The following is a 27226-nucleotide window of genomic DNA, read 5'->3' on the forward strand; positions in this document are numbered from 1 at the left end:
GGACTACAGTAAAACAATAAAACTTTCAAAATGAATTTCATCTAGTCGCTTATGGATTTTCCATGTATAATAAAAAATGCCGCTTAAAGTATATTGCATCTGATTATTAATTCAATTTATTTGACTGTTGAGAGAACTATCTAGTTCAAAAAGAGTAGAACGGCACAAAATAATTATATGTAAAAAAATTCCATAGACGACTAGATGAATATCATTGTACTATTATAACCAAAGAAATATGTATAAACAAAAAAAAAATATCATTAAAATGATAGTTAAATACTCAGATTTCGTAATGTTGAACTAAAATTATTTTGGCAACATTTCGGAATCACTCAATTCTTCCTCAGGTCATCAATTAAATTAACAAACTGCATGATACGCCAACATGGCAAAACTCTTGTCCTAATATTTGAAATTCACAAAGTTGGCTGTTAAATATTCCCTCTGTTCTAGTGTTATAAACTTGGTGATCACTATAACTCTTGAGTAAACAAAGTATACCGTTAAAAGGTTTATCCAAACTTGAAAACTCTCTTGCAAGAGAGAGAAAGTTCCAAAATAATTAAAATTTGAATACTTCAATAACTTATTTAATCAAAATTTCGATTAGTTTTGAAACGTGTTATTTATAAAGGCAGTCCCAATCTCAAAGGAATATAGAAGAAATATTAAAAAAAAGTTGACTCAGTTTATTTCAGTTGAAAAAATAATTTTGCCTCTTTTTTGCTGCAGGCTATAATTGTATAGTTCAAATTACAATTTCAACAGAGCGCAGTTTCGCTTGTAAAATTTGTTTTAAAACAATGACGAATTATAACCACAGTTGTGACAACAGTAATAAAACAATAATGTGAATCTGTTATCTATGATATCCTGCACTCATTTAACCCCGACGTATTAAGATGTCTGTCATAGATAGATACACTCAGTTTTTCTTTTCGAGTACAGAATCCCGTCCAAATATGGACCTCGAAGGGAAGTACAATAGAATGCAGCCACAAAAAACGAACACTTACAAGCCTCGGAATTATCTATCTCTATGACGCTGAAAGCTTTATTCATTTGATTTGAATGAGTTGACGGATGATTCATTTCAATAAGAAGTGATTGGTCATTACCTCCACAACCAGACGAGACAATAAAATTACCGTGAAACTGTTTAGGGGGAATGATTTCATAGTTATGTTTTGATGAAACGGTAGACGACGGAAATGTATAAATGAATTAAAAGCCAATACAATTTCCGGTAGTGGAGCCAATCGGATTATATCTGTTACAAATCGTAATATTCATGGTCATTGATCACCTGATGGGATTATAAAGAAGGGTGCTTTCAATGAAAAGTTTCAAATTGAATTTTATTGTGCCTAAATTCGAATTAATTTATCAGAAACTATTTTAAAAAATTCAAGAAAGAATTTAACCAAACATGAATAAGCGTAACCTCGACAAAAACAATAGAAACAATATGGAACAATATATCTGCCTGATACTAAACACAAATCAAAACCACACACAAAACATCTTCACGAATTACTACTGTAATGTTTGAACACTCAAAAATAACAAATCAGAAACAAAAGTCTCCACTTCAAAAGTGAAATAACTACAGCGTTTATGATTCTGGAAATCAGATAATAAAACAATCTCTTCCCAGACACAATTACTTTCTTGAATCATCTTTAATTCCACGATTAAACAAACGCACTTCAAATGATATCAAATTATTATCAAACCAAAAATTATTTTTTAATTCAAAATCTGTGCCATTACAGATAACCAAACAGATGCTGTTAGGATAACAACATTTTAAATACATGGCAGACACGTGTAGTTTAAATAGAAATTTTGATTTTTTTACCGTAAATTTAGGCAAAAATCAAGTGCTACTGTCAAAAATTTGATATTTTAAACAATAAATTTTAAAATGTTTTTATATTTGCCCTTTTGCCAGAGTCATCTCTGAGGTGCTGATTTTTTCTTGCGAAGAGATTCTTTTGTGACCGAGATGTAGTTTTAGTTCACTAAGTAACAGGCCAGAATTTGATTTTTTGTTTAGTCATCTTAGGGTCGGTTTCTGAAACGATTTATCGTTAGATAAATTTTATCGGTTCCATAATTGCTATTGAAACACCAATCAGATCAGCGCTAACTTAGTAACTATCGAACTGATAAAATTTATCTAGTGCTAATTCATTCCAGAAACCGGGCAATAGTTTTATAGATAATCTTGTGATCACGCAGTATTTCCTATTGTAATTTGTGCTCGTAATGTCTAAAACAATGATTACTTCGTGATTGTTAATTTTAAAAATGTAACAATCTTTAAAAAAATTGTCAAAAAACAGATTTTTTGTTTCTAATATTGCATTTTAATCGTGAAAAATGCCTATTATCAAAAATTATATTATTATAATTATTATAAAAAACGCCCCAAGCCATATAACTCTATTATTTTTAAAGATATTACATTACTTCTTGAATAGTTTCTTGTCATCTATTGTTTGGCGTAGATGCTCAATCAATGCTGCTTCCTGTTTCACGGGAAGTGACATTAATTTCAGTTTTTTATATGTAACACCCTGTATATTTTATTATTTTTAGATTCCTCATAAAATTGTCTTTCAACAAGCTTACTTACTAGCTTACTTACTATTATTTTTTTTACTATTTTTTTTTTATTTTAGGCAATTTGAAAATTAAATTAAATAAAGTAGGCTGTGGAAAATAAAACATTTTTATTCACTTTATCTAAGTCAAGCAAACAGTTGATAACGAAAAACTGTTACATTTTGAGCAAAAAAGTATTATAACGTCTTTAAAAGTATTGAAATTATGGCTTTGGGCGTTTTTTCCAATACAGCCTGTAGATATAACGAAATCTTGCGGCACGAATAATGATTATACAAGGTGATGCAAAAGTGTCAGGCCAACTCTCGAATGGTGGTAGAAGACTTTGAGCTAAGCATCAAAATAAATACAATTTTTTTTGAGAAAAAATTGAACAATTTTTAGAATTTTTTTTCACAATTATTGTTTATTAACTTAAACTTAAAAATTCAAAAAAATCTGGGACAAATTGTTTATTATCAAAATTAATTGATAATAGAGTGATTCATACAACAATGTAATAACAAACTAAACATTGTTCTAAAATGGCCAGTGATAACAAAATCAAATAAATCAATTTTTAGGTTTTTATGACAAAATTTAAGATTCGTAATTCGTAAAATTTGCTATACAACGTAGTGCCTACATCCAAATAAAAAAAAATCAAACATTAATACATAACAAAATTTACAATTTATATATTTAAAAAAGATTTATTGTTGCACTAATAATATTTAGTAACCGTTAAAAATTCCTGTAAACTAAAGAAAAAAAATCCCACTAGATTTAGTTCTACGTTTTGAGACAAAATAGTAACCATACACAAATTTTACACAATTTAATAACTGAAGACTGAATAATAATACATACTTGTAGATGACTCTTTTAGATATAAAAGGCGAAAATTATTCTCCACATTTCCGTATGTGCTAATTTATTCAAAAATTAAGAAAAAAACAAAGCAAAATTTTAACCGATTGCGAAACATTGCAAACTATGAAAACCTGAAAACGCTTTTTGATATCGTTACAAAGCAATTGAGATACCGCATGCATGAGAAGGTACTTCATACCAGCAGATAATGATTCGAACAATTGTATTAATACCAGACGAAAATAAAATTTAGATCAGTTTAAAATACTTGCTAGAATCATGTGTATGAAATCCAATATTCTTTTCTGTCTACTTTTAATCTCTTCGGTGCTTTGTGATAATAATATTATTAATTTCTACGATGAATTTTTTAACGAGGTAGTGAATAAAAAAGAGCTAACTGCTCAAATTAGAAATAAATTAGGTAATTCGAATGAAGCCAATGATGCAATGATTAAGAGTAAGTTTTTTTTTGGTAAAATTCAGAAGAAACATGATTGTTTTCAGTGTTGGATGCTTGGTCAAAATTTCCTAGTGGTATATTAGAAGGCAATTGGATGGATTTGGGAAGTTTTGATGAATGCTATGGCATTGAATATAATAAAATTTATGGGAAATATTGTCTGGGAAGTATAAAATTTAAACCTCAAACAGAAAAATATTTTAAAAATTTAGGAATCACCGATGTAAAACCGCGTCCTGTAAGTGTTTTGACTAAATCGATGCTTAAATCAGTGTTTTCCGCCAAAAAAGCAATTTTAGCCACTTCTAATAGATTTTTGCTTGATCTTAAGCCAAAGCTCAATCTGAATAAAATCACTTAAATCTTAATTCTCGGCCAAAGTAAAGCCACATTTTGAACGATTTTTATCCATGACATATTCTAAATCAATGAATTTTAACAAAATAATTACTTGCAGAGAATTTCGCTGCACCCAGAACCCAGATTGATAGGTTTAGGTGAGGATTATATAGGTCTTCATTTTGCTGCATGTGTACCAAGTACCATGTCAGCAGCTGAAATCCCCGGACTTTTCAACTATACGGAAGACTTTTGTTATTCTAAAGCAACAGAACCGGAATTATCAGCGGGAGCAATTGTGACGATAACAATTCTAGCAGTTTTCCTGTGTTTAGTGGTTGTTTCAACCTGCTATAATATTGCACTAGACTACTTCAAAAAAGGTGAAAAATACTTGACTGTGACTGAGTCAACTTAACTTATTTTACAGAACCTTACCACGAATTGCTTATTGCATTTTCTTTTCTTCACAACGGACGAAAACTCTTCCGGTCAAGCAAAAATTCAGATCAACTTCTTTGTCTAAATGGAATCAAAGCACTAAGTATGATGTGGGTCATTATTGGACACGAATTTTCAAATGCTTTTAATGCTCCACTTTCTAACTTTTTTGCCATGAAAGACGTAAGTTTTTGTGCAACAAAGTCAACAGTAGAAAAATGTCAGTTTTAGTGGCAAAATGATCCCGCCAATATGTTTATATCAGGAGCCACAGTCTCCGTTGACACATTTTTCGTCGTTGGAGGTCTTGTGACAGTTTACACATTTTTGAAATCAATGGACAAAGAAGCAAAATTCAATGTATTTCTTTTCTACGTCCATAGATATCTTAGACTAACACCTGCGTACTTTGTGGTGGGTTTAATACACCTTTTCCTTCTAAACCACTTCGGAAATGGACCATTGTGGAAAGTTGTCGATATAAGTCTAGTTGACACTTGCGAAACAGGGTGGTGGAGTAGTCTATTGTACATTGCAAACTATGTTGAAAAAGGAATGACTGTAAGCATCTTTAATTAAACAAAATTCTTAACTTTAATACCAAATTTTAGTGTGTGCCTCAAACTTGGTATCTTCAAGTCGACATGCAATTGTTTATCTTATCACCAATCGTTCTTATACCATTATTTAGGTGGCCTAAAATTGGTTTAGGTGCTTTAGGATTCTTAATAATTGCCGGATGTGTATCTCCATTTGTGATTGGTTACGTTAAGCATTTAGGAGGTGGGATGTTAAATAATAAGTAAGTAAAACGAAAGAATTTATTACACACTAGTAAATAATTCTACAGGGATTCACAAGCTTTTATGAATTATTATTACGCTGCGACATATGCCCGATTTGGACCATATGTTATCGGAATGCTTGCTGGCTACTTCTTGTACAAGATTAAAACAAGCAAAGTGAAAATTCACTTGAAATGGGTAATGTTTTTGTTCTTGTTACAAGTAAAAAAACTAAAACTTTTTTCAGTGGCAGGTTATAACTCTTTGGTTAGTGGTTTTAACCGGTCTAGTGGCCTGTGTCTGGGCCGGTTATCCATTAAATATGGCTACAGAAGAAGATCGATGGGGAAATTCAATGTTTTTGGCTTTTAATAGACCTGCATGGGCTGTCGCAGTCGTGGGAGTAATTTTCTTGTGTGTGGCTGGCTATGGAGGACCTATCGATAAATTTCTTTCATGGTCAGTTTTTCAATTTTTGACTAAACTTTCTTACTCTATGTATTTGGTACATTATGCTGTCATTATAATCAGATATTCACTCTTGAGAAACAATATCAAATTTTCTAATCTTGCAATGGTAAGTCTTGTCATTATCTTAAGTTCATTTAATAAAATTCTGTTTTTAGATGCACGCATTTTGGGGAGATTTTATGTTTACGTTAGGTTTATCCCTGATTCTGTGCTTAACTTTCGAATCTCCAATTATAATTCTTGAAAAATATCTCTTTCATAGAAGTCCCAAAACGAAAAATGTAAAACAGTAATTATCAATTATGTGTAATTAAGTAAATTTAAAAATATATTTAATTTGTAATAAAACTTTAAATTATTTATTCTTTTATCGTTCCATTTCATGGGTATATGGTTGTCTAAAATTAATTTAATTTTTGTGGCTTCAAAAAAATAGAAAAACCCAAAAGTGAAAGTTTTATAAAAATTTAAGCCAAATAAAACATTTTCTTAATAAGCCTTACTCTGATGGTCTTGTTTTTTTGTTTTTTGTTATTCCTTTAACAAAAGAGAAGAAGAGCTAAATCGCAAAACGTTGTTGCTTCTCTTTACCTCTTACCTTCTTATCTCTTATCTTTTTATTTCTTGATGGAAGAAAAAAAATAAAAAGGGTTAAAGCCAGTTCCATAATCAAATTAAAGATACTTTAAGGTAGTCCGTAATAATTAGCACATTCTAAACAATATTTAATTTAATGCTTTTTTAAATTCCATTATAAAACTGGCCCTTCAGTAGCAAAATTAAATGTTTTGATAATTGAGGAATACAAAAAAATAAACATAATAGTAATGGAATTTATTCTAAAGATGATTCATAAAAGTGATTCTAAAAGTGATTCATATAATAAGTACCTCATCATGACCACAGATTCATAAACATACTCATCATTTATAGGTTTCCATTACAAAATTTAAGATGTCTTTGTGTACGAGTATAAACATATAATTCACACGTCAAAATACAACCTATATTCAAATAAAAAACCTTCAAAACCAAAAATAAAAAAATATGAAAAAAGCGTACATAAAACTTTTGCAACTATAAATAACTGTTAAAGTCTGCTGTTTGAAAAAAAAACGTAAAACATTTTGTAAGGTAATTCTTTAGGTCAATATAAAAAAAAGCTTCTATATGACTATATCCTGAAACGCTTCCTAAAGAAGCTAAAGCACTCAAAGAGAAAAATGGTAAATTACCTCTCAGAAAGAAAAAAAAAATTACCTCCCTGAGAGGTAAAACTTTTCCTCCCTTATCTGTCAAAATACATGAAAATATACGTAACCTCTCGAAAGGGTAAAAATTTTTCGCTCCATTTCCTAAGCATATAATTGTCTAAATTAATTTAATATTTGTGACTTTCAAAAAATAGAAAGACCCAAAAGTGAAAGTCAAAAGTATAAGCGAAATAAAACATTTTTTTAATAAACCTTACTCTATTGGCCTTGTTTTTTATTATTCCTTTATAAAATGTTACAAGTAAAAAAAGAAGAAGGGCTAAATCATAAAACGTTGTTGCTTCTTCTTATCTCTTATCTCCTTATCTTTTTGTGTTAGAAGAAAAAAAAAGTCTTAAGTATTAAAATTAAATAACAATTGATAAAACACCTAATTCGTAGAGTTCGGAATACAACCCATATTAAATAAAAAAAAATTAAAAAAAACAAGGATAAAAAACCCTAAAAAATATGTAAAAAAATACTTACATAAAACCTTTGCAACTATATAAAAATAACTGTTGAAGCCTGCTATTTACGTTCTTCAAAAAAAAAACGTAAAAAATTTTGGGAGGTGATTCTTTAGGTCAATATAAAAAAAAATATATGACTATATCCGGAAATGCTTCTTAAAGAAGCTAAAGCACTCTGAATTTACTTTTGAAAAAAAGTGGTCAATTACCTCCCAGAAAGATATAAATTTTACTTCCCTAAAAGGTAAAACTTTTCCTCCCTTATCTGTCAAAATACAAAAAATATATGTAACCTCTCGGAAGGGTAAAAATTTTATCGTCTTTTACCTCTCCTAACAGAAAAACATGCTGCTAAACTTAATAGCGAAACTGACACATCAAGAGAAATTGTTAGTTTTGAAGTTTTTCTTGATGGATCGTAGAAAAAATTATATGTATTACACTGGAAGAAATTGGTTACTGCCATCGACAAGTAAAAGATACATAATGAAACATGATTTTAAAAAGCATATTTTTTTCTTTTTCGTTTCTTTCCCTAGGTATACAGGGTGAATATAAAGTATGAAACCAAGCGGTTTCTTTTTAAATCATTTCCCTCCAGAAAATAACAATTAATTTGAAGTAAAGTAATATAAACAATGTGATCGTATTTTGAGAACAAAATTTTGTTTTGTTTTTGCATTATGCGATTTTTTTTGTTAAAATTGCAATTTATGTAATTTTTTTAAAATTAAATATAAAGTAGATAGTTGTAATCCTTTCATCATAATCTTCATGAAAAAAAATGGTTTTATAGTGGGTTGCCATTTAAAAAAAATATTTTTTTTTGTAGAACTCAAAAACAAAAGAAAATTACGAAAAATTTTATTCTTGATGAAACATTACATTTTTATAGTTTATAGTAAAAAACGTATGGTTCCATACTTTTTATTCAGCTGGTATGATTGTCTAAAATTAATTTAATTTTTGTGACTTCCAAAAAATAGAAAGACCCAAAAGTGAAAGTTTGATAAAAGTTTTCTTAACTATAACTTAGACCTTAAGCTAACAATAAATTTAAAATAAAAACAGTATTACTGAAAATACAAATGCAGATATAAAATGAGATAATGATGAACACTAAGCTCTCAATTACTTCGAGAAAACCTTGTCAATTATCTTTTATCTCCACAATTACTACAATTAGTTGTTGATAAAAAAAGTTCTAATAACTTTCCGAAAAAAAATTAACATTGCAAGATGCGTACATAAACTTTTCAGCCAAAGAAACACTTTAAAGACCACGGCTCATGTACATACATGTATTGTATCAAGTTCTTCGTTCTTCCCTCCACCTATCAATATTTTCTTTAAGCTTTTCTTTAAGCGTAACCTCGACAAAAACAATAGAAACAATTTTGAACAATATATCTGCCTGACACTAGACAAAAATCAAAACCAAACACAAAACATCTTTAATGTTTGAACACTCGAAAATAACAAATCAGAAACAAAACTCTCCACTTCGAAAATTAAATAACTACAACGTTTATGATTCTGAAAATCAAGTAATAAAAGAATCTCTTGCCAGACACTATTACTTTTATGAATCATCTTTAATTTCACGCACCTCAAATGATTAATTATTATCAAACCAAAAATTATCTTTGAATTCCTATTATAATGATTATTATTCGTTATGTCTACACAATGATTAATTCGTGATTGTTAATTTTAAAAATGTTACAATCTTTTAATTATTTATCAAAAAACACATTTTTTGTTTCTAATATTAAATCTTAATCTTAAAAAACGCCTATTAACAGAACAAAATGAGAAAATATAAAATGCAGGGTGAGCCAGAACTCGCGCCCCAGTGAAAAATGCCATGTAAAATAAGATACCAGGAACATGAAAAATGTTAAAAAAATTCTATCTATAAAAATTTTGAAGTTATGAGATTTTAAATTTTGCACTTTGACTCTATCTATTTCTGTTAGAAAAATAGTTTTCCAAGTTTTTTTTTGCTACAGGCTATTAGAAGAGGATACAGGGAAACTCTATCCTAAATTGTAACTCTGTTTAAGGTTATTTGTGGCTTTTATTGTCAAAATTTTTGTACCTTTACTAAATAATTATAAAAAAACATATACAATATCATCAGTGTCATTAAATAGACATAAGAAAGTGTCAAAAAATAAATGTCAAAATTTTTTGACAGAATTTTTTTAACATTTTTTTTTTCATGTTCCTGGTATCTCATCTTACTTGAAATTATTCTCTGGGGCGCGAGTTCTGGCGCACCCTGTACATAACAAATTCTTGCAGTACAAATAATAATAAATAAAATAATGATTATACAGGGTAATACTCGTAGAAAGTGTTGGGCCAACTATCGAATGATGGTAGAAGACTTTGAGTTAAGCATCAAAGTAAATGCTTTTTTTTGAGAAAAAATAGAACAATTTCCATATTATCATGTAAGCATCTTCTGTTTTGTTTCCGATGTTGTCGGATTTAATTTGTGGTTAAATTTGCTAGTTTGTTATATGTTTTGCACAACATAAGACACAAATTGGTGAGTTCTTTCAATAACTAAATTCAAAAACACATCATCTGAACGGCAAAAAACGTAACCCAAAATTTAACCTTTAAAGAGTTATATCTTGTGAAAAAAACTCAAACATTTTTTTGTCTTGGAAACTTTTAAACAGTTGGATGTCCTTTATCACCACCCCAGAGATGGCTCGATACTTTTGAATCACCCTGTATGGTATTACGGTGTTTTCAGGATTTATAATAATGTCATAACCTTTCTACATTATTCAGTATCTTGTAACCATTTTTGTGAACGTGTTATTTATTGTATTGTTGTACTTATCGATTTTGACAATTGAAAACTGAAAACATGAAAACCTTTTTGATATCGTTACAAAGCAATTGAAATTCCTCATGCATGAGAAAGTACTTCATACAAGCCAGATAATGATTAGGACAATTCTATTAATACCAGAGGAAAATCAAAGTTTTGATCAGTTTAAAATACTTGCTAGAATCATGTGTATGAATTCCAATATTCTTTTCTGTCTACTTTTGATCTCTTCGGCGCATTGTGATAATAATATTATTAATTTCTACGATGAATTTTTTAACGAGGTAGTGAATAAAAAAGAGCTAACTGCTCAAATTAAAAATAAATTAGGTAATTCGGATGAAGCCAACAATGCATTGATTAGGAGTAAGTTTTTTTTTTGGTAAAACCCAGAAGCAACATGGTTGTTTTCAGTGTTGGATGCTTGGTCAAAATTTCCTAGTGGTATACTAGAAGGCCATGTGATAGATCTGGGAAGTTTTGATGAATGCTACGGAATTGAATATAAAAAAAATTATGGGAAATATTGCCTGGGAACTATGAAATTTAGCCCTCAAACAGAAAAATATTTTCAAAGTTTTGGAATCACCGATGTAAAGACGCGTCCTGTAAGTATTTGTTGTAAAATTGTCACTTGAGTCTAGATTACAATTTGTAGGTTATTATGCTACACCCTGAACCCAGATTGATAGCATTAGGTGCGGATTATATGGGAATTCATTTTGCTGCATGTGTACCAAGTACCATGTCAGCAGCTGAAATCCCCGGACTTTTCAACTATACGGAAGACCTTTGCTATTCTAAAGCAACAGAACCGGAATTATCATCGGGAGCAATTGTGACGATAACAATTCTAGCAGTTTTCCTGTGTTTAGTATTTGTTTCAACCTGCTATAATATTGCACTAGACTACTTCAAAAAAGGTGAAAAATACTTGACTGTGACTGAGTCAACTTAACTTATTTTACAGAACCTTACCACGAACTGCTTATTGCATTTTCTTTTCTACACAACGGACGAAAACTTTTCCGGTCAAGCAAAAATTCGGATCAACTCCTTTGTCTAAATGGAATCAAGGCAATAAGTATGATGTGGGTCATCATTGGACACGAATACTCACATGTTATGAATGTTCCAATTTCTAACTTTTTTGCCATAAAAGACGTAAGTTTTTGTGTAACAAAGTTAACAGTAGAAAAATGTCAGTTTTAGTGGCAAAACGATCCTGCCAATATGTTTATATCAGGAGCCACAGTGTCCGTTGACACATTTTTCGTCGTTGGAGGTCTTGTGACTGTTTACACATTTTTGAAATCAATGGACAAAGGACTGAAATTTAATGTTTTACTCTTCTACGTCCATAGATATCTTAGACTAACACCTGCGTACTTTATAGTGGGTTTAATACATCTTTTCCTTCTAAACCACCTCGGAAATGGACCATTGTGGAAAATTGTCGATGTAAGTCTAGTTGACAGTTGCAGAACAGGGTGGTGGAGTAGTCTATTGTATATAGCAAACTATGTTCAAAAAGGAATTGTAAGTTTGTTTAAAAAAAATAAAATTCTTAATTTAATATAAATTTTAGTGTGTGCCTCAAACTTGGTACCTTCAAGTTGACATGCAGTTGGTTATTTTATCACCAATCGTTCTTATACCATTGTTTAGGTGGCCCAAAATTGGTTTAAGTGCTTTAGGATTCTTAATAATTGCGGGATGTGTATCTCCGTTTGTGATTGGTTACGCTAAGAATTTAGGAGGAAGGATGTCAAATAATAAGTAAGTAAAACAAAAAAATATATTACAAGTTAATAAATAATTCTATAGTAATACCGAAGATTATACGAATTATTACTATATTACGGCATACGCCCGATTTGGACCATATGTTATCGGTATGCTAGCTGGATACTTCTTGTATAAGATTAAAACCAACAAGATAAAAATTCACCTAAAATGGGTAATATTGTTTGTGCTTGTAGCAAGTGGAAAATTAAAAACTTTTTGCAGTGGCAGGTTATAACTCTTTGGTTAGTGGTTTTAACCGGTCTAGTGGCCTGTGTCTGGGCCGGTTATCCTTTAAATGTGGCTACAAAAGAAGATCGATGGGGAAATTCAATGTTTTTGGCTTTCAATCGACCAGCGTGGGCTGTGGCAGTCGTGGGAGTAATTTTCTTGTGTGTGGCTGGCTATGGTGGACCTATCGACAAATTCCTTTCATGGCCAGTTTTTCAGTTTTTGACTAAACTTTCTTACTCCATGTATTTGGTACATTATGCTCTCATTATAGTCAGATATGCACTTTTGAGAAACAATATCAAATTCTCTAATCTTGCAATGGTAAGTCTTGTCATTACCTTAAGATTCATTTGATAAATTTCTCTTTTAGATGCACGTATTTTGGGGAGATTTTATGTTTACGTTAGGTTTATCCCTGATTCTGTGCTTAACTTTCGAATCTCCAATTATAATTCTTGAAAAATATCTTTTTCATAGAAGTTCCAAAACGAAAAATGTAAAACAGTAATTATCAATTATGTGTAATTAAGTGAATTTAAAAATATATTTAATTTGTAATAAAAATTATTTATTCTTTTTCGTTCAATTTCTTATGGAACAAAGGTATATAATTGTCTAAAATTAATTTCATTTTTGTGACTTACAAAAAATAAAAAGACTCAAAAGTGAAAAGTTTATAAAAGTTTAATCCAAATGAAAAATTTTCTTAATAAGCCTTACTCTGTTGGTCTTGTTTGTTATTATTCCTTTACAAAATGTTTCAAGCAAAAAGAGAAGAAGAGCAAAATCGCAAAAGGTTATTGCTTCTCTTTATCTTTTATCTTCTTCTTATCTTTTATTTCTTGGTGTGAGAAAATAAAATAAAAAAGGCTTAAGGCCAGTTTCATAATCAAATTGAAGAGACTTTAAAGTTAATGTTGGTTTAGAATATAAAATTTCTGTGAAGTAGTTTGTAATAATTAGCACACTCTAAACAATATTTAATTTATTGCTTTTTTAAATTCGATTATAAAACTGGCCCTTAAGTAGCAAAATTAAATATTGCAATTCAAAAAAGTAAACATAATAGTAATAGAATCCAATCTAAAGATTACTCATAAAGGTGATCCTAAAAGTGATTCATATATATAATTCATATATAAGTACCTCATCGTAACTACAGATTCATAAACATAATCATCATTTATACGTTTATTACAAAATTTAAGATGTCTTTGTGTGCGAGTTCAAAATACAACCCATATTCAAATAAAAAAATTTGAAACCCAAAAATAAAAAAAATATGTAAAAAAAAACTTACATAAAACTTTTGCAATTATAAAAAAGCCTTATATATGACTATATCCGAAAATGCTTCCTAAAGGAGCTAAAGCACTCTGAATTTAATTTTCAAAAAGAAAAGTGGTTAATTACCTCTTAGAAAGAAAAAAAAATACCTCCCTGAGAGGTAAAACTTTTCCTCCCTTATCTGTCAAAATACATAAAAATATACGTAACCTCTCGAAAGGGTAAAACTTTTATCGTCTTTTACCTCTACTAAGAGAAAAACATGCTGCTACATTTAATAGCGAAACTGAGACATCAAGAGAAATTGTTAGTTTTGAAGTTATTCTTGATGGATCGTAGGTTTAATTATATGTATTACACTGGAAGAAAGTGGTTACTGCCATCGACAAGTAAAAGATACATAATGAAACATGTTTTTTAAAAATCATATTCTATTCTTTTTCGTTCCATTCCAAACCAACCTTCATGAGAATAATTGTTTTATAGTGAGTTGCCTTTTAAAAAAATATTTTTTTGTAGAACTCAAAAACAAAAGAAAATTTCGAAAAATTTTATTCTCAATAAAACATCACATTTTTTTAGAATTTCATCATTCATCAATTAGTTTTTCCAAAAAATAAATAGTATAAGCAAAAAACGTTTGCTTCTATACTTTTTATTCACCTGGTATGAATGTCTAAAAGTAATTTAATTTTTGTGACTTCCTAAAAACAGGAAGACCCACACGCAAAAGTTTGATAAAAGTTTCCTTAACTATAAGCCAAGTGAAACATTTTCTAAATAAGCCTTTCTCTGTTGGCCTTTTTTCTGTTTATTATTATTACTTTGTAAAATGTTACAAGTAAAAAAGAAGAAGAGCTAAATAATAAAACGTTGTTCTTCTTTTATCGCCAAAATATTTAAGTGTTAGATTGTTAGATATTAATAGAAGAAAATAATATTTTGCAAAACATTGGAAGTTTTGTCTGTGATTTTATGTTTCTTCAATTATGTATTAAAATTCTTGAAAAATATATTTTCAAAAAAGTTAAAAAATAAAAATTATCCTTCGATTAAATCATAATTATTGAAAAATTTCTGTTCCATAAAAGCCCAAAAAATTAACTAAAAAATAATTAGGCAACAGTACTCCTACGTACAAGTAGAAGCAATTTTTTCTGTAAATATGAAATACAAATAAATATTTAATTTATTATAAAACTCAAAAAACTTAATCTTCAGCGTCACTTTTCTTACTTACGGAGAAACAATTGTCAGTAATTACTTTTTAGAAAACCAAAAATTAACTGATTACTTAGAATTCACAAGCTAACGATAATTTAAAATAAAAAACAAAGTATTTCTGAAAACACAAATGCAGATATAGAATGAGATAATGATGAACACGAGGCTTTCAATTATGTCTACAAAAACTTGTCAATTACAAGTACCTTTTATCTCTGCAATTACTACAATTAGTTGTTGATAAATAAAGTTCTAATAACTTTAAGAAAAAACAACAATTATTTAACATTGCAAGTAAACCTTTCAGCCAAAGAAACACTTTAAAGACCAAGGCCGTAAAGGTCTCTGAGGCAATGAAAAGGGCTTATGAATCATGTATTGTCCTTCCCACCACATCAATATTTTCTTTATAAAAAAATAAAACCAAATTTGCGGCTAATTTCGGGCCCAAACACTCAATCCTCAAATTAAGAATTTTTGTAAATAAAAGATTAATATTTCCAAGTTTGAACGTTTGTTGTTGTTTCTCAAAAATGATGGATACCAACTTTAGAAGTCACAGGTTGTATTTCAACTCCGATGCTTTTTATGAAATCACTTCCACTTTCGGTTGCAACAATCTAATCAGAATAGTAAACCCGATTTCTGCTTGGGAAAGAATTTTTTTTAATAAACAATCATTTCTGGTAATCAAAAAACGCCCCAAATGATCTTAAAAAAATATTTTCAAAAACAAGAAAATAGTACCAACGTTTTTCGCAACATGAAACTTGCTTCCTTATTTTTTACAGTCATATTCATATTTTAACCACAAAAACAAAAACGAAACTAAAAATATGGGTCGCACTTACAAAAAAAAAAAACATTCTACTCAATTATTCCCCGAAATGAACTTTGGATGGTTTCTCAGCAAACGTGCGTAAGGGAAGAAAGTACTTCATATAAATCTGATAAGGATTGGGACTACTATAAATACAAGATGAAAATCTAGATTCTAATCAGTCCAAAATACTCATTAGAACGAAAAATGAGTTCTAAAACTAGTTTCTTTTTATTCCTTCTGTTTTTTTATAGTTCAGTGCTTTGTGATAGAAATACTAATGAAATTTACGAGGTAGTAGACAGACAAAAGCTGTCTGTTCTAATCAAAACAAAATTGGGTGATTCAGATAACGCCAACAGCGCAATGATTAAAAGTAAAGTTTTTTTGAAAAAAAACTCAATAACATGCTTGGTTTCAGTGTTGGATGCTTGGTCAAAATTACCTAGTGGCCTGCTAGAAGGCAAATTAATGGATTTGGGAAGTTTTGACGAATGTTATAGCATCGAGTATAACAACATTTACGGAAAGTATTGTTTAGGCACGTTACCATTTAGTACAGAAACAGAGAAATACTTCAAAAAATATAATATTAGCAATGCTAAGCCTCCTCCTGTGAGTCTAAGTTGTGCAACTCTTTCTTGAGTACTAAGTTACAAATTGTAGAACCTTTTTCTAAATCCACAACCCAGAGCAATGGTTGGAGATAAACTAGGAATTACAATTGCTGCGTGTATACCAAGTACTATGTCAGCAGCTGAATTGCCAAAACCTTTAGATTTCACAAATGACTTCTGTTATTCTAAAGCGACAAAATCGGAATTGTCGCCAGGAGCAATTGTGACAATAACAATTCTAGCAATTTTTCTGTGTTTAGTGATTGTTTCAACCAGCTATGATATTGCACTAAACTACTTCAAAAAAGGTAAATTTTACAATTAACTAGTTAAAACTTATTATTTTATATTTTATTATTATTTTATAGAACCTTACCACGAACTGTTGATTGCATTTTCGTTCTATCACAATGGTTGCAAACTCTTCCGTTCAAGCAAAAACTCCGATCAACTCCTTTGTCTAAATGGAATCAAGGCAATGAGCATGATGTGGGTCATAATTGGACACGAATACTCAAATGTTCTAACTGCACCTTTATCTAATCTCCTGGACCTAGTAGATGTATGGAATTGTACAAAAGTGCCCAAAATAGTAAAACATTTTTTATTAATTTTAGTGGTTTAATGATTCCGCCAATATGTTTATATCAGGAGCCACAGTCTCCGTTGACACATTTTTCGTAGTTGGAGGTCTTGTAACAGTTTACACATTTTTGAAATCAATGGACAAAGGAGCAAAGTTCAATGTTTTACTTTTCTACCTTCATCGGTATCTCAGACTAACACCTGCGTATTTTATAGTTGGTTTAATACACGTTTACCTCTTAAATCATTTCGGTAATGGACCATTGTGGAAAACTGTAGATACAAGTCTAGTCGAGACATGCAAACAAGGATGGTGGAGTAGTCTCTTGTATATAACAAATTATGTGCAAGAAGGCACTGTAAGTGTGTTTAACGAAACATTCGCACATTTAAGCGTAAATTTCAGTGTTTGCCTCAAGCTTGGTACCTCCAAGTCGATATGCAATTGTTTGTCTTGTCACCCATCATTCTTATACCACTCCATAGATGGCCCATGATTGGTTTAGGTGCTTTAGGTATTTTGACAATTGCAGGATGCGTCTCGCCGTTTGTGATTGGTTATGTAAACCATTTCAAAGCTATGATGTTATCAAATGCGTAAGTAAAACTAAAAATCTTATCAGAAATCACTTTAAACATGATTCTTTAGGGATATGTTAGGATTTAGTTACAATTATTATGGTGCAACTTATGCTCGATTTGGTCCATATGTTATCGGTATGCTTGCTGGATACTTCTTGTACAAGATTAAAACCAACAAGATTAAAATTCACCTAAAATGGGTAATGCTGTTTGTGCTTGGTACAAGTAGAAAACTAAAACTTTTATCAGTGGCAGGTTATAACTCTTTGGTTAGTGTTTATAACCGGTCTAGTGGCCTGTGTCTGGGGCGGTTATCCATTATATGTGTCGACAGAAGAAGATCGATGGGGAAATTCAATGTATTTGGCTTTTAATCGATCAGCGTGGGCTGTGGCAGTAGTGGGAGTAATTTTCTTGTGTGTGGCTGGCTATGGTGGACCCATTGACAAATTCCTTTCATGGCCAGTTTTTCAATTTTTGACTAAACTTTCTTACTCTATGTACTTAATACATTTTACCGTTATTGTTGTCAGATATACACTCTCGAGGAACAGCATAAAATTCTCCAATCTTGCAATGGTAAGTTTATACAAATTTTGAAGTGATCTTTAGTAGCAAAATATGTCTTTTTTATTTAGATGCATGTCTTTTGGGGTGATTTTATGTTTACTTTGGGTTTATCTCTAATTCTGTGCTTAACTTTCGAATCTCCAATCATAATTATGGAAAAGTATCTCTTTCATAGAAGCCCCAAAACAAAAAATGTAAAACAGTAATTAATAATTAATTAAGTAAACATGAAAATATATTTAATTTGTACTAAATCTTTGAATTATTTATTCCTCATCCTTCCTTTCCTTTACTTATAGTGAGTTTGAAAAAATTAAAAAAACCCAAAAACATAAATTTGAGAAATCAAACATTTTCTAGATAATCCTTCTCTACTGCCTTCTTTCTTTTAGGATTTTCTTATTCAATCCCACAAATGGCAAAAAAAGAACTAACTCATCAAGTGGCTCTTCTCCTTATTTCACTAAAGTTTTTATGCAACCATTAACAAAAAAAATTGTTTTTGCAGAACCCTATGTATGTGTGTAAAATTCCAAACTCAAGTGAGCCATCCTTTGTAATTCTTCCTTTTTCAAAAAAAGGAACGCATACTCAAAAGAGTCTAATCATGAAACGTATCAAAAGATTACTTGGATTATTTGAGATTTCATGTATCTTCTTATCTGTTATCGCTAAAGCTTTTCAATGTAGCGGATGACAATACTTTTAAGCAGAACGGAAAAACTCTTACAAAAAACAACCTCATGCTTGACCAGGCCTTTTCGAAAATCTTATCCAAAAACTGTTTTGAAACAAAAACTAATTATAGTATACAGTAATCATTCAAAAGCTTTTTTCTAAACTAATTAGAATCATCTAGGCACCAAATAAATTAAATATTGACTATAAAATTTAGATGCTGAGTTTTAAAATGGCACTTTTGAGAAATAATATAGCTTTCTCTAAAATTGTACCGGTAATTACCAATTAGTATTGTCATAACCTCAAGTATTGTTTGATAAAATTTATTTTTAGTCACACTTGTTTTGGAATGGTTTTAAGTTTGTCAATATTTTATGCTTCATTTTCAAATCTTCTATCATAACTCTATAAAACACCTAAATCAAAAAGAATAAAACAATAATCATTAGGTTCCTACGTGAAGATAGATTAAAAAACATATTCGTACATCTTTCTATGTGCGTGGATAGAGTACAAAAACCTGTTATAAAACCTTAAGTTATAGACTCTTTATCCTCTCTATGTGTAATGCTTTTGGTACATAAACTTAATTTTCAAAATTCGTGTCAAAAGTTTTGCAGAAGAATGACGAAACTTACTTTATTTTATCATTTAATTAATAGTTGCTATTTCTACCATAACAAGTAAAAAAAACACAAAAAACATGTCTTTAAAATTTACTTCGAGTGTTTAATTCTTCTTAAATATTGTCTGAATAATGTCTTTTATAATTTTGGGTATAAAGTTAAAGAGTTAAACATTTATAAATAATAGAAATACCAAAAATAACTCACTAATACTAAAAACACGAAAAAAACTATAAAAACAACATATTGCAATATTGCAAAAATTTCTGAATTTAGACCCACGTCATTAACATCTTTTAAATTATTATTTCCGAATAAGGACATAAAGCTATGTACTTCATTAGACACTTGATAGAAATCAGATAATGATCAAAACCGTTAAATATCAGAGGATTATAAACAATTCAACTAGTTTGAAATTGTATTAAAATAAAACATGTTTTCCAAAAGTAAAATTTTTATTTGTATTCTCTTCTATTCGTTGGTGTTTTGTGACGACAATACTACCAACATTTATGATGAATTTTTTAACGAGTTAGTTGATAAAAAAGAGCTGACTGCTCGAATCAAAACTAAATTAAGTGATTCAGATGAAGCCGACAATGTGTTGATTAAAAGTGAGTACCTATTCGTTTAAAAATTTCAAGAGAAACGTGGTTGTTTTTAGTGTTGGATGCTTGGTCAAAATTTCCTAGTGGTATACTAGAAGGCAATTTGATGGATTTGGGAAGATTTGATAAATGCTACGGCATCGAATATAATAAAATTTATGGGAAATATTGTCTGGGAAGAATAGAATTTAGCCCTCAAACAGAAAAATATTTCAAAAATTTTGGAATCACGGATGTAAAGGCGAGTCCTGTAAGTGTTTTGTTTGACTAAAATAGTTGCTTAAATCACAGTTTTCTGCCAAAATAAAAAAGCAATTTGAGCCACTTTTTTGCTTGATTTTAAGGCATAACTTAACAAAATAAATGCTTAAATCCTAATTCTTGTCCAAAATGAAGCACTTTGTGCTATTTCCAATCGATATTAAGCCATAAATCAACCTAATCAATGCATTTCAACAAAATACATGCTTTAATCTCAATTTTCGACCAAAACAAAGCAATTTGAAATATTTTCAATTCAGTTTTGCTTGACTTTAAGGTAGAAGTCATACTAAATCAATGTATTTTAACAAAATAATTAGCCAAATCCAAATTTATGACCAAAATAAAAAAATTGTGCAATTTCTAATCGATTTGGTTCGATTTTAAGCTAAAAATCAAACTACATCAATGTATTTCAACAAAATAACTGCTTAAGATAAAGTAATTTGAGCAACTTCTAATATATTTTTACTTTATTTAAAGCTAGAAATCAATTAAATACAATGTATTTCAACAAAATAATTGCTTAAATTGCAGTTTTCACCCTGAATAAAGCGATTTAAGCAATGCTCAATCTAATCTTCCAAAATTTAACCTCAAAACTTATTCTAAATCAATGTATTTCAACAAAATAATTGCTTAAATCCCAATTTTTGGCCAAAATATAGCAATCTGAGTTTAGATTACAACTTGCAGAGAATTTTATTACACCCAGAAGCGCCAGATCGATGGGCTACACATGACTTCATTTTGCTGCCTGTGTACCAAGTACCATGTCAGCAGCTGAAATCCCCGGACTTTTCAACTATGCGGAAGATTATTGTTATTCAAAAGCAACAGAACCGGAATTATTAGCGGGAGCAATTGTGACGATAACACTTCTAGCAATTTTCCTGTGTTTAGTGGTTGTTTCAACCTGCTATGATATTGCTCTAAACTACTTCAAAAAAGGTAAAAAATACTTGATTTAAACAATGTGTCAATTTTTATGTTACAGAACTTTACCACAAATTGCTTATTGCATTTTCTTTTCTTCATAATGGCCAAAAACTCTTCCGGTCAAGCAAAAATTCGGATCAATTGCTTTGTCTAAATGGAATCAAAGCACTAAGTATGATGTGGGTCATTATTGGACACGAATTTTCAGCTGTCATATATGCACCATTATCTATTTTTTTTGACCTACAAAGGGTATGTTGTTCTACAGCAAAAATTAGAAGTGGATAATTTTTTTAATTTTAGTGGGTCGATGACCCCGCTAATATGTTTATACTAGGAGCCACAGTCTCCGTTGACACATTTTTCGTAGTTGTAGGTCTTGTAACAGTTTACACGTTTTGGAAATCAATGGACAAAGAAGCGAAATTCAATGTATTTCTTTTTTACGTTTTTTTTTATAATTTTATAATTTTATAATTGGTTTGATACACCTTTTTCTTTTAAATCACTTCGGAAATGGACCATTGTGGAAAATTGTTGATATAATTCTAGTTGACACATGCAAAACAGGATGCTGGAGTAGTCTATTGTATATAACAAACTATGTTCAACAAGGAACTGTAAGTGTGTTTAACAAAAGTAAAATCTTTAATTTAATAATGAATTTCAGTGTGTGCCCCCAACTTGATACCTTCAAGTCGATATGCAATTGTTTATCTTATCACCAATCGTTCTTATACCATTATTTAGGTGGCCTAAAATTGGTTTAGGTGCTTTAGGATTCTTAATAACTGCGGGATGTGTATCTCCGTTTGTGATTGGTTACGTTAATAATTTAGGAGGTCAGGTGTTAAATAATATGTAAGAAAAACAAAAAAAACACAAACAAAAATAAAAATTAATTTTAAGGGATCAAGAAGAATTTATGTATTTATTATTACGGTGCAACATACGCCCGATTTGGTCCATATGTTATAGGAATGTTTGCTGGATACTTCTTGTACAAGATTAAAACCAACAAGATCAAAATTCACTTGAAATGGGTAATAATTGTTTATGTTGTTACAAGTAGAAAATTAAAACTTTTTCCATTGGCAGGTTATTACTCTTTGGTTAGTATTTATAACCGGTCTAGTGGCCTGTGTCTGGGCCGGTTACCCCTTAAATGTGGCTACAGAAGAAGATCGATGGGGAAATTCAATGTTTTTGGCTTTTTATCGATCAGCGTGGGCTGTGGCAGTCGTGGGAGTAATCTTCTTGTGTGTGACTGGTTATGGAGGACCTATCGATAAGTTTCTTTCATGGCCAGTTTTTCAATTTTTGACAAAACTTTCTTATTCTATGTATTTGGTACATTCTGCTGTTATTGTAATAAGAATTGCAACTATTGCAATGGTAAGTATTCAAATTTTCAGGTGGTAATTATTACAATAATAATTTTTTAGATGCATGCCTTTTGAGGAGATTTTATGTTCGCATTAGGTTTATCCTTGATTTTGTGCTTAACTTTCGAGTCTCCAATCATAACTATTGAAAAATATCTCTTTCATAGAAGCCCCAAAACAAAAAGTGTTAAATAGTAACTAGTATTAATATACTTTGTGTACATGAATAAATAGTTATACACTTACTTTAAACAGTTTTATTACCTGCGTACATAATTTTGTAATATTGCGAAATATTACATCCAACTACTTAAAATCTTGTTCAGCAGGTGTAACATGTTTTTTAAAACCAATTTTTTTTCTGTTTTCTGGTGCTTCCAGTGCTTTGTGATAATAACATTTCCAACATTAATAACATAACATTTGTTAACGAGATGATAAACAGAAAAGAAACAGTAAATAAGTATTTTTTGAAAATCTTTAAAAAAATAATGTTTTTAGTGTTGGACGCTTGGTCGAAATTTTCTAGTGGGACAATTGACCAATTTGATGGATTTATAGTACTAGTTTATTATAAAAAACCAAATATTTTTGATTTTTTGGTCAGAATCGGGTATAGTGTTTATACTTATAGCCTAAACTATATTACACAATATTTCAAAAACTATGCATCGTGAAGTATTTTTACCTATTGCATCGTGTTCAGCGCGTAAGTTTACGTCTCGAAAACCATGGTAAATTGACTATTTTTACGATTTTACTACCGCTCACCTTCAAAAACCCAAAAAATTCAAAATTTTTCAAACTCGACCAAATAACGTTTTATGCACTTTTTTGAGTTTTTAAGATCTCTAGAAATGTCCGAACTGCGAACTTGTTGGTGATAACCTCTTATGTTTGGTATCGTTAAAAAATTTAATTTTCAATAATATAAAAAAGGTCGGTGTTTTACGATAAATAGTTATCAAGAAAACTTCTGACAAAGTCAAAAATATCAAAAATATAAATACAATTATTACTTCAAAACTATTACGAATTTTGCAGTTTTCTTGACACCAATCGATTCCCCGGGACATTATACATATGTCTACGTCAAAATATTATAATTGTCACTGAGATACAGTTTTGTCGCCATTTACAAAATAAAAAAAGTAAAAATTTGTTAATACCCCCTTAAAAAATAGTGTCTCAGATTTGATTTAATCCTATTATATCTGATAGATTTTGAGGCGCTGATTACAAATTTACCAAGCATTTTGCACTGTCTCCATTAGTTTCGCCGTAATCAACATTTAAAAATTAAATTGTTTTTCTTGATATTGACTGCGTTTTTCTACGAGACTATAAGACTAGCTAAAAACCATTAAAATCTACTTTAAATCATCTATCTAATGGCGTAAACCGGAAGTAGCTCCGGGTTAAGGTTCCGGGTACAGGGTCATTTTTAGTTTTTTTTATGAAAAAAATCATTTCAAGAACTATGAGTCCTAGGTTAAAACGGTTTGTACAAGCGTTTTCTCCAGTTAAAAATTTTTGATTTTTTGGTCAGAATCGGATATAGTGCTTACTATGCTTCTAGCCTTATTCTTAACTTTATTACTCAAGATCTCAAAAAGTATGCATCGTAAAGTGTTTTAACTGTTTAATTCTAGAAAACTATATTTCAAGCGTTTTACGACTTATGGTAAATTAACTATTTTTACAAAATTTTACTACCGCTCACCTTCAAAAGCTCAAAAAATTTGTAATTTTTGAAACTCAACCCAACAACATTTTATGCACTTTTTTAAAGCTCTAGAACTATTAAAACTGCAAAAAACATGATTTAGTCCAATTTAATAAAAAAATTACGATATTCACATTCGAATCTTGAAAAATTTTTGTCCCACAAAAAAACAAAAACAAATTAAAAAAACAAAAACGCCTTATCTCTTCGGAATAATGTAAAGCAGCAGTTGACCCTTAAATATGTATCCAAAAAGGGTAAGCACCCGCAAAGCGTCCTTCGAGACCGATATCATCTCCATTTCCACTCGTTGCAAAGTTGTTACATCATATCATTCAACGATAGGCCCAATTTTCGTCCATATTTAGGCAGTGACACAATAGTGGCAACCGTAATAACCGAGGGTTGGATTACCTTGGCTATTTACGCGCACATCCTGAAGGGAACTGACTTATTTCCTTATGATAGAAACTGTTCCTCCTTCTCCAACTTTCTGCATAACATCTGAACCATGTAATAACCGTCCGCCCCATTGCGTACAGTTTGGGGTGGCTGATCTAACGTAAATGGCTCGAGTCTACAATGTCGAATGAGGAATCCCACCGACGCTACGCTTATTAAACTTATAATCGCGTTTTACAAATTAAGTTGCTGTCTTAATCGAAATATGCTGAGAGCTTGAAGAAAAATGAGAAATCCCGCCAGAAAATGGATGGAATTTAAAAGATGTAACCATTAAAAAAAAAATTCACTTTATTCAATTTGAAATAGATATGAAGAAGTACAAAAAAAGATTAAAATAAAAAATTGAAAAAAAAAACAAAAATATATACAATGTTCGGTCCAAGTCCGGTCGATAACACCAAAACTTACTTTTTCTTCAAAAACTAATTTTTCAAATAATACTATTCATTTTTCGTTTTCTTAGTAAATGCATCAAATTTTTTTGGCACATCCGGTGTAGCCGGAAATGCTACCAAATTTAGTTTTTCAAATAGAACACCTAAGTTTTTTTGCTCGAAACAATAATAATTGGCATGAAAAATACGGTAAACCACATTTTACATTACATAATGCACTCAGAAAACAATTTAAAGTTTTGGATTTTATTGTAAATTTTGCAACGTAGGGGGATTTTACTTGTCAAGGTATTTATGCAAAAAGTAATATGCTTGAATACCGTTTAATTGTCAGTTTGACAAAACCTAATTTCTTAATAAATCATTTTTAAGATCTTTAATTTATGGATGATATTAATTACGACGAATTGGTAGATCAGCTTGAAGTGTTTTTTAAATGCAATAAAAATAGAGCGGAAGCTGAAAGACAGTACAGAGAAAAATACTCAGATAGAGTTCACCCAAATCGTTGGAAATTTAACTCAAACAAAACAAACTCAAACAAATAGGTTTGCTTTTTAAAACTAAAAAACCTATGGTTCTTTGTAAAGAACAAGAAAATAGAAATCTGAATGTTCTGTTATCAGTCGAAGAAAATCCAAGAGTTTCCATAAGAGAACTCGCTCATCAACTGACAAAATAGATTTGTGAAACCTACAATTAAACTGTATCCAAACATTTTTTTATTCACACCTTTCCTTTAAAATTAAAAATCAGGCTATGCGACCAATTTCCTTATAAAATTCTAAGATTTAATATGTTTGCCGATTGCATTGTGTTACGAAAAATGTAATAAATAGTGGTTTACCGTATTTCTCATGCCAATTATTATTGTTTCGAGGAAAAAAATATAGGTGTTCTATTTGAAAAACTAAATTTGGTAGCATTTCCGGCAACACCGGATGTGCTATAAAATTTTGATACATTTATTAAGAAAGCCAAGAATTAATATTATTACTTAAATATTTACTTTTTAAAACAAAGAAGTAAGTTTAAGTGTTATCAGCCGGGGCGACTTAGACCGAACACCCTGTATAAAATCCTCTAACATAAGTTTTTCCAAATAAAATTTAAAACAAACAACCAAGACAAAATTTTGCCGTCAATTTCGTTCCTAGAGCGATAAATAAGAAATTTATGGACAGAACAATTTTTTGTGTGAATGAAATAAAACCATTTCCACCTCCGACTGATACTCGCTTTAAACTTTTGCAACACGGAACAAATAAATCTTGGCGAAAAATGGGCGAAAGGTGTAGGCAAGAGAAAGATTTTCCACGTTGTGCCCCTCTCAATTTATTTTATCAACAAGATAACGTATACATTAAACGGGTGGAAATATTTTTTCAACTTCGATCTGCTTTGTTCCCATTGTGTAAGTTAAATGAAAAATCTTGAACAAACATACTAAAAATTTCAAAAAAATCAAAACGATAAAAATTCGATAACAAATTAGTAAAGAATAACTAGCTATATCGGGCAAATCCTCCCGGATTTGCAAATGTTTTGTGGAAGTAGTCGTTGGGACAGCCGCTCGCTCCTCGTGTAGAACTCGTACTATCTAATTTGAAAAATGTGGGGGCTTCGCTCCTCAAGTAGATTTGCTTCGCAAATGTCGACATTGTTGTGGGSTTCGTCCCCGAATAGTACTCACACTACCTGATTCGAAATTGTCGGGGACTTCGCCCCCGAGTAGAACTCACAATACCTCATCCGCAAATGTTCGACACTGGTTTTGCATCGTTTTCACCGTACATTTCATGCATTATTTCCGTCATCTCAAATTTGACTTCCTTTTTCGGCCTCCGTCTAAAATTAGTGATTTTCCAATC

General features: G+C 30.3%; 4 protein-coding genes and 1 pseudogene across 7 annotated transcripts in view; 4 read left to right on the top strand and 1 right to left on the bottom strand.

The window, feature by feature from the left end:
- The window catches only part of LOC123010234 (protein sickie), a 146572-nt gene that overhangs the window by 101247 nt on the left and 18099 nt on the right, over positions 1-27226 (bottom strand). The gene's annotated exons all lie outside the window — the stretch shown is intronic.
- LOC123010235 (nose resistant to fluoxetine protein 6-like) lies at positions 3766-6334 on the top strand. The gene is made up of 9 exons (XM_044406953.1): positions 3766-3946; positions 3994-4187; positions 4407-4671; positions 4719-4912; positions 4961-5290; positions 5341-5531; positions 5580-5712; positions 5762-6091; positions 6141-6334. The coding sequence occupies exons 1-9, from the start codon at positions 3766-3768 to the stop codon at positions 6276-6278; spliced, it is 1956 nt and encodes a 651-aa protein (XP_044262888.1). The 3' UTR covers positions 6279-6334.
- On the top strand, positions 10748-13148 carry LOC123010236 (nose resistant to fluoxetine protein 6-like). Its single transcript, XM_044406954.1, has 9 exons — positions 10748-10928; positions 10977-11170; positions 11221-11485; positions 11533-11726; positions 11775-12101; positions 12151-12341; positions 12390-12522; positions 12573-12902; positions 12952-13148. Exons 1-9 carry the CDS (start codon positions 10748-10750, stop codon positions 13087-13089), a joined length of 1953 nt encoding a protein of 650 aa, XP_044262889.1. The 3' UTR covers positions 13090-13148.
- On the top strand, positions 16120-18472 carry LOC123010237 (nose resistant to fluoxetine protein 6-like). Its single transcript, XM_044406955.1, has 9 exons — positions 16120-16288; positions 16334-16527; positions 16579-16837; positions 16898-17091; positions 17147-17473; positions 17521-17711; positions 17764-17896; positions 17946-18275; positions 18335-18472. The coding sequence occupies exons 1-9, from the start codon at positions 16120-16122 to the stop codon at positions 18470-18472; spliced, it is 1935 nt and encodes a 644-aa protein (XP_044262890.1).
- LOC123010239 lies at positions 20010-22944 on the top strand (annotated as a pseudogene).

This window comes from Tribolium madens, unplaced genomic scaffold (assembly GCF_015345945.1).
Source record: "Tribolium madens isolate multiple individuals breed KSU strain unplaced genomic scaffold, Tmad_KSU_1.1 Scaffold_7;HRSCAF=85;Tcas5.2_LG10, whole genome shotgun sequence".
Lineage (NCBI taxonomy): Eukaryota > Metazoa > Arthropoda > Insecta > Coleoptera > Tenebrionidae > Tribolium > Tribolium madens.

What these genes read in the sequence shown, in the direction of transcription:
- LOC123010237 (XM_044406955.1), top strand. Translation starts at nt 16,120, where the DNA reads ATGAGTTCTAAAACTAGTTTCTTTTTATTCCTTCTGTTTTTTTATAGT. An exon ending in ATCTCCTGGACCTAGTAGAT is followed by an intron (nt 17,092 to 17,146) that starts GTATGGAATTGT and finishes TATTAATTTTAG; the next exon opens with TGGTTTAATGATTCCGCCAA. An exon ending in GCTATGATGTTATCAAATGC is followed by an intron (nt 17,712 to 17,763) that starts GTAAGTAAAACT and finishes ATGATTCTTTAG; the next exon opens with GGATATGTTAGGATTTAGTT.
- LOC123010235 (XM_044406953.1), top strand. Translation starts at nt 3,766, where the DNA reads ATGTGTATGAAATCCAATATTCTTTTCTGTCTACTTTTAATCTCTTCG. An exon ending in ACTAGACTACTTCAAAAAAG is followed by an intron (nt 4,672 to 4,718) that starts GTGAAAAATACT and finishes CTTATTTTACAG; the next exon opens with AACCTTACCACGAATTGCTT. An exon ending in ACTTTTTTGCCATGAAAGAC is followed by an intron (nt 4,913 to 4,960) that starts GTAAGTTTTTGT and finishes TGTCAGTTTTAG; the next exon opens with TGGCAAAATGATCCCGCCAA.
- LOC123010236 (XM_044406954.1), top strand. Translation starts at nt 10,748, where the DNA reads ATGTGTATGAATTCCAATATTCTTTTCTGTCTACTTTTGATCTCTTCG. An exon ending in CCGATGTAAAGACGCGTCCT is followed by an intron (nt 11,171 to 11,220) that starts GTAAGTATTTGT and finishes TACAATTTGTAG; the next exon opens with GTTATTATGCTACACCCTGA. An exon ending in ACTATGTTCAAAAAGGAATT is followed by an intron (nt 12,102 to 12,150) that starts GTAAGTTTGTTT and finishes TATAAATTTTAG; the next exon opens with TGTGTGCCTCAAACTTGGTA.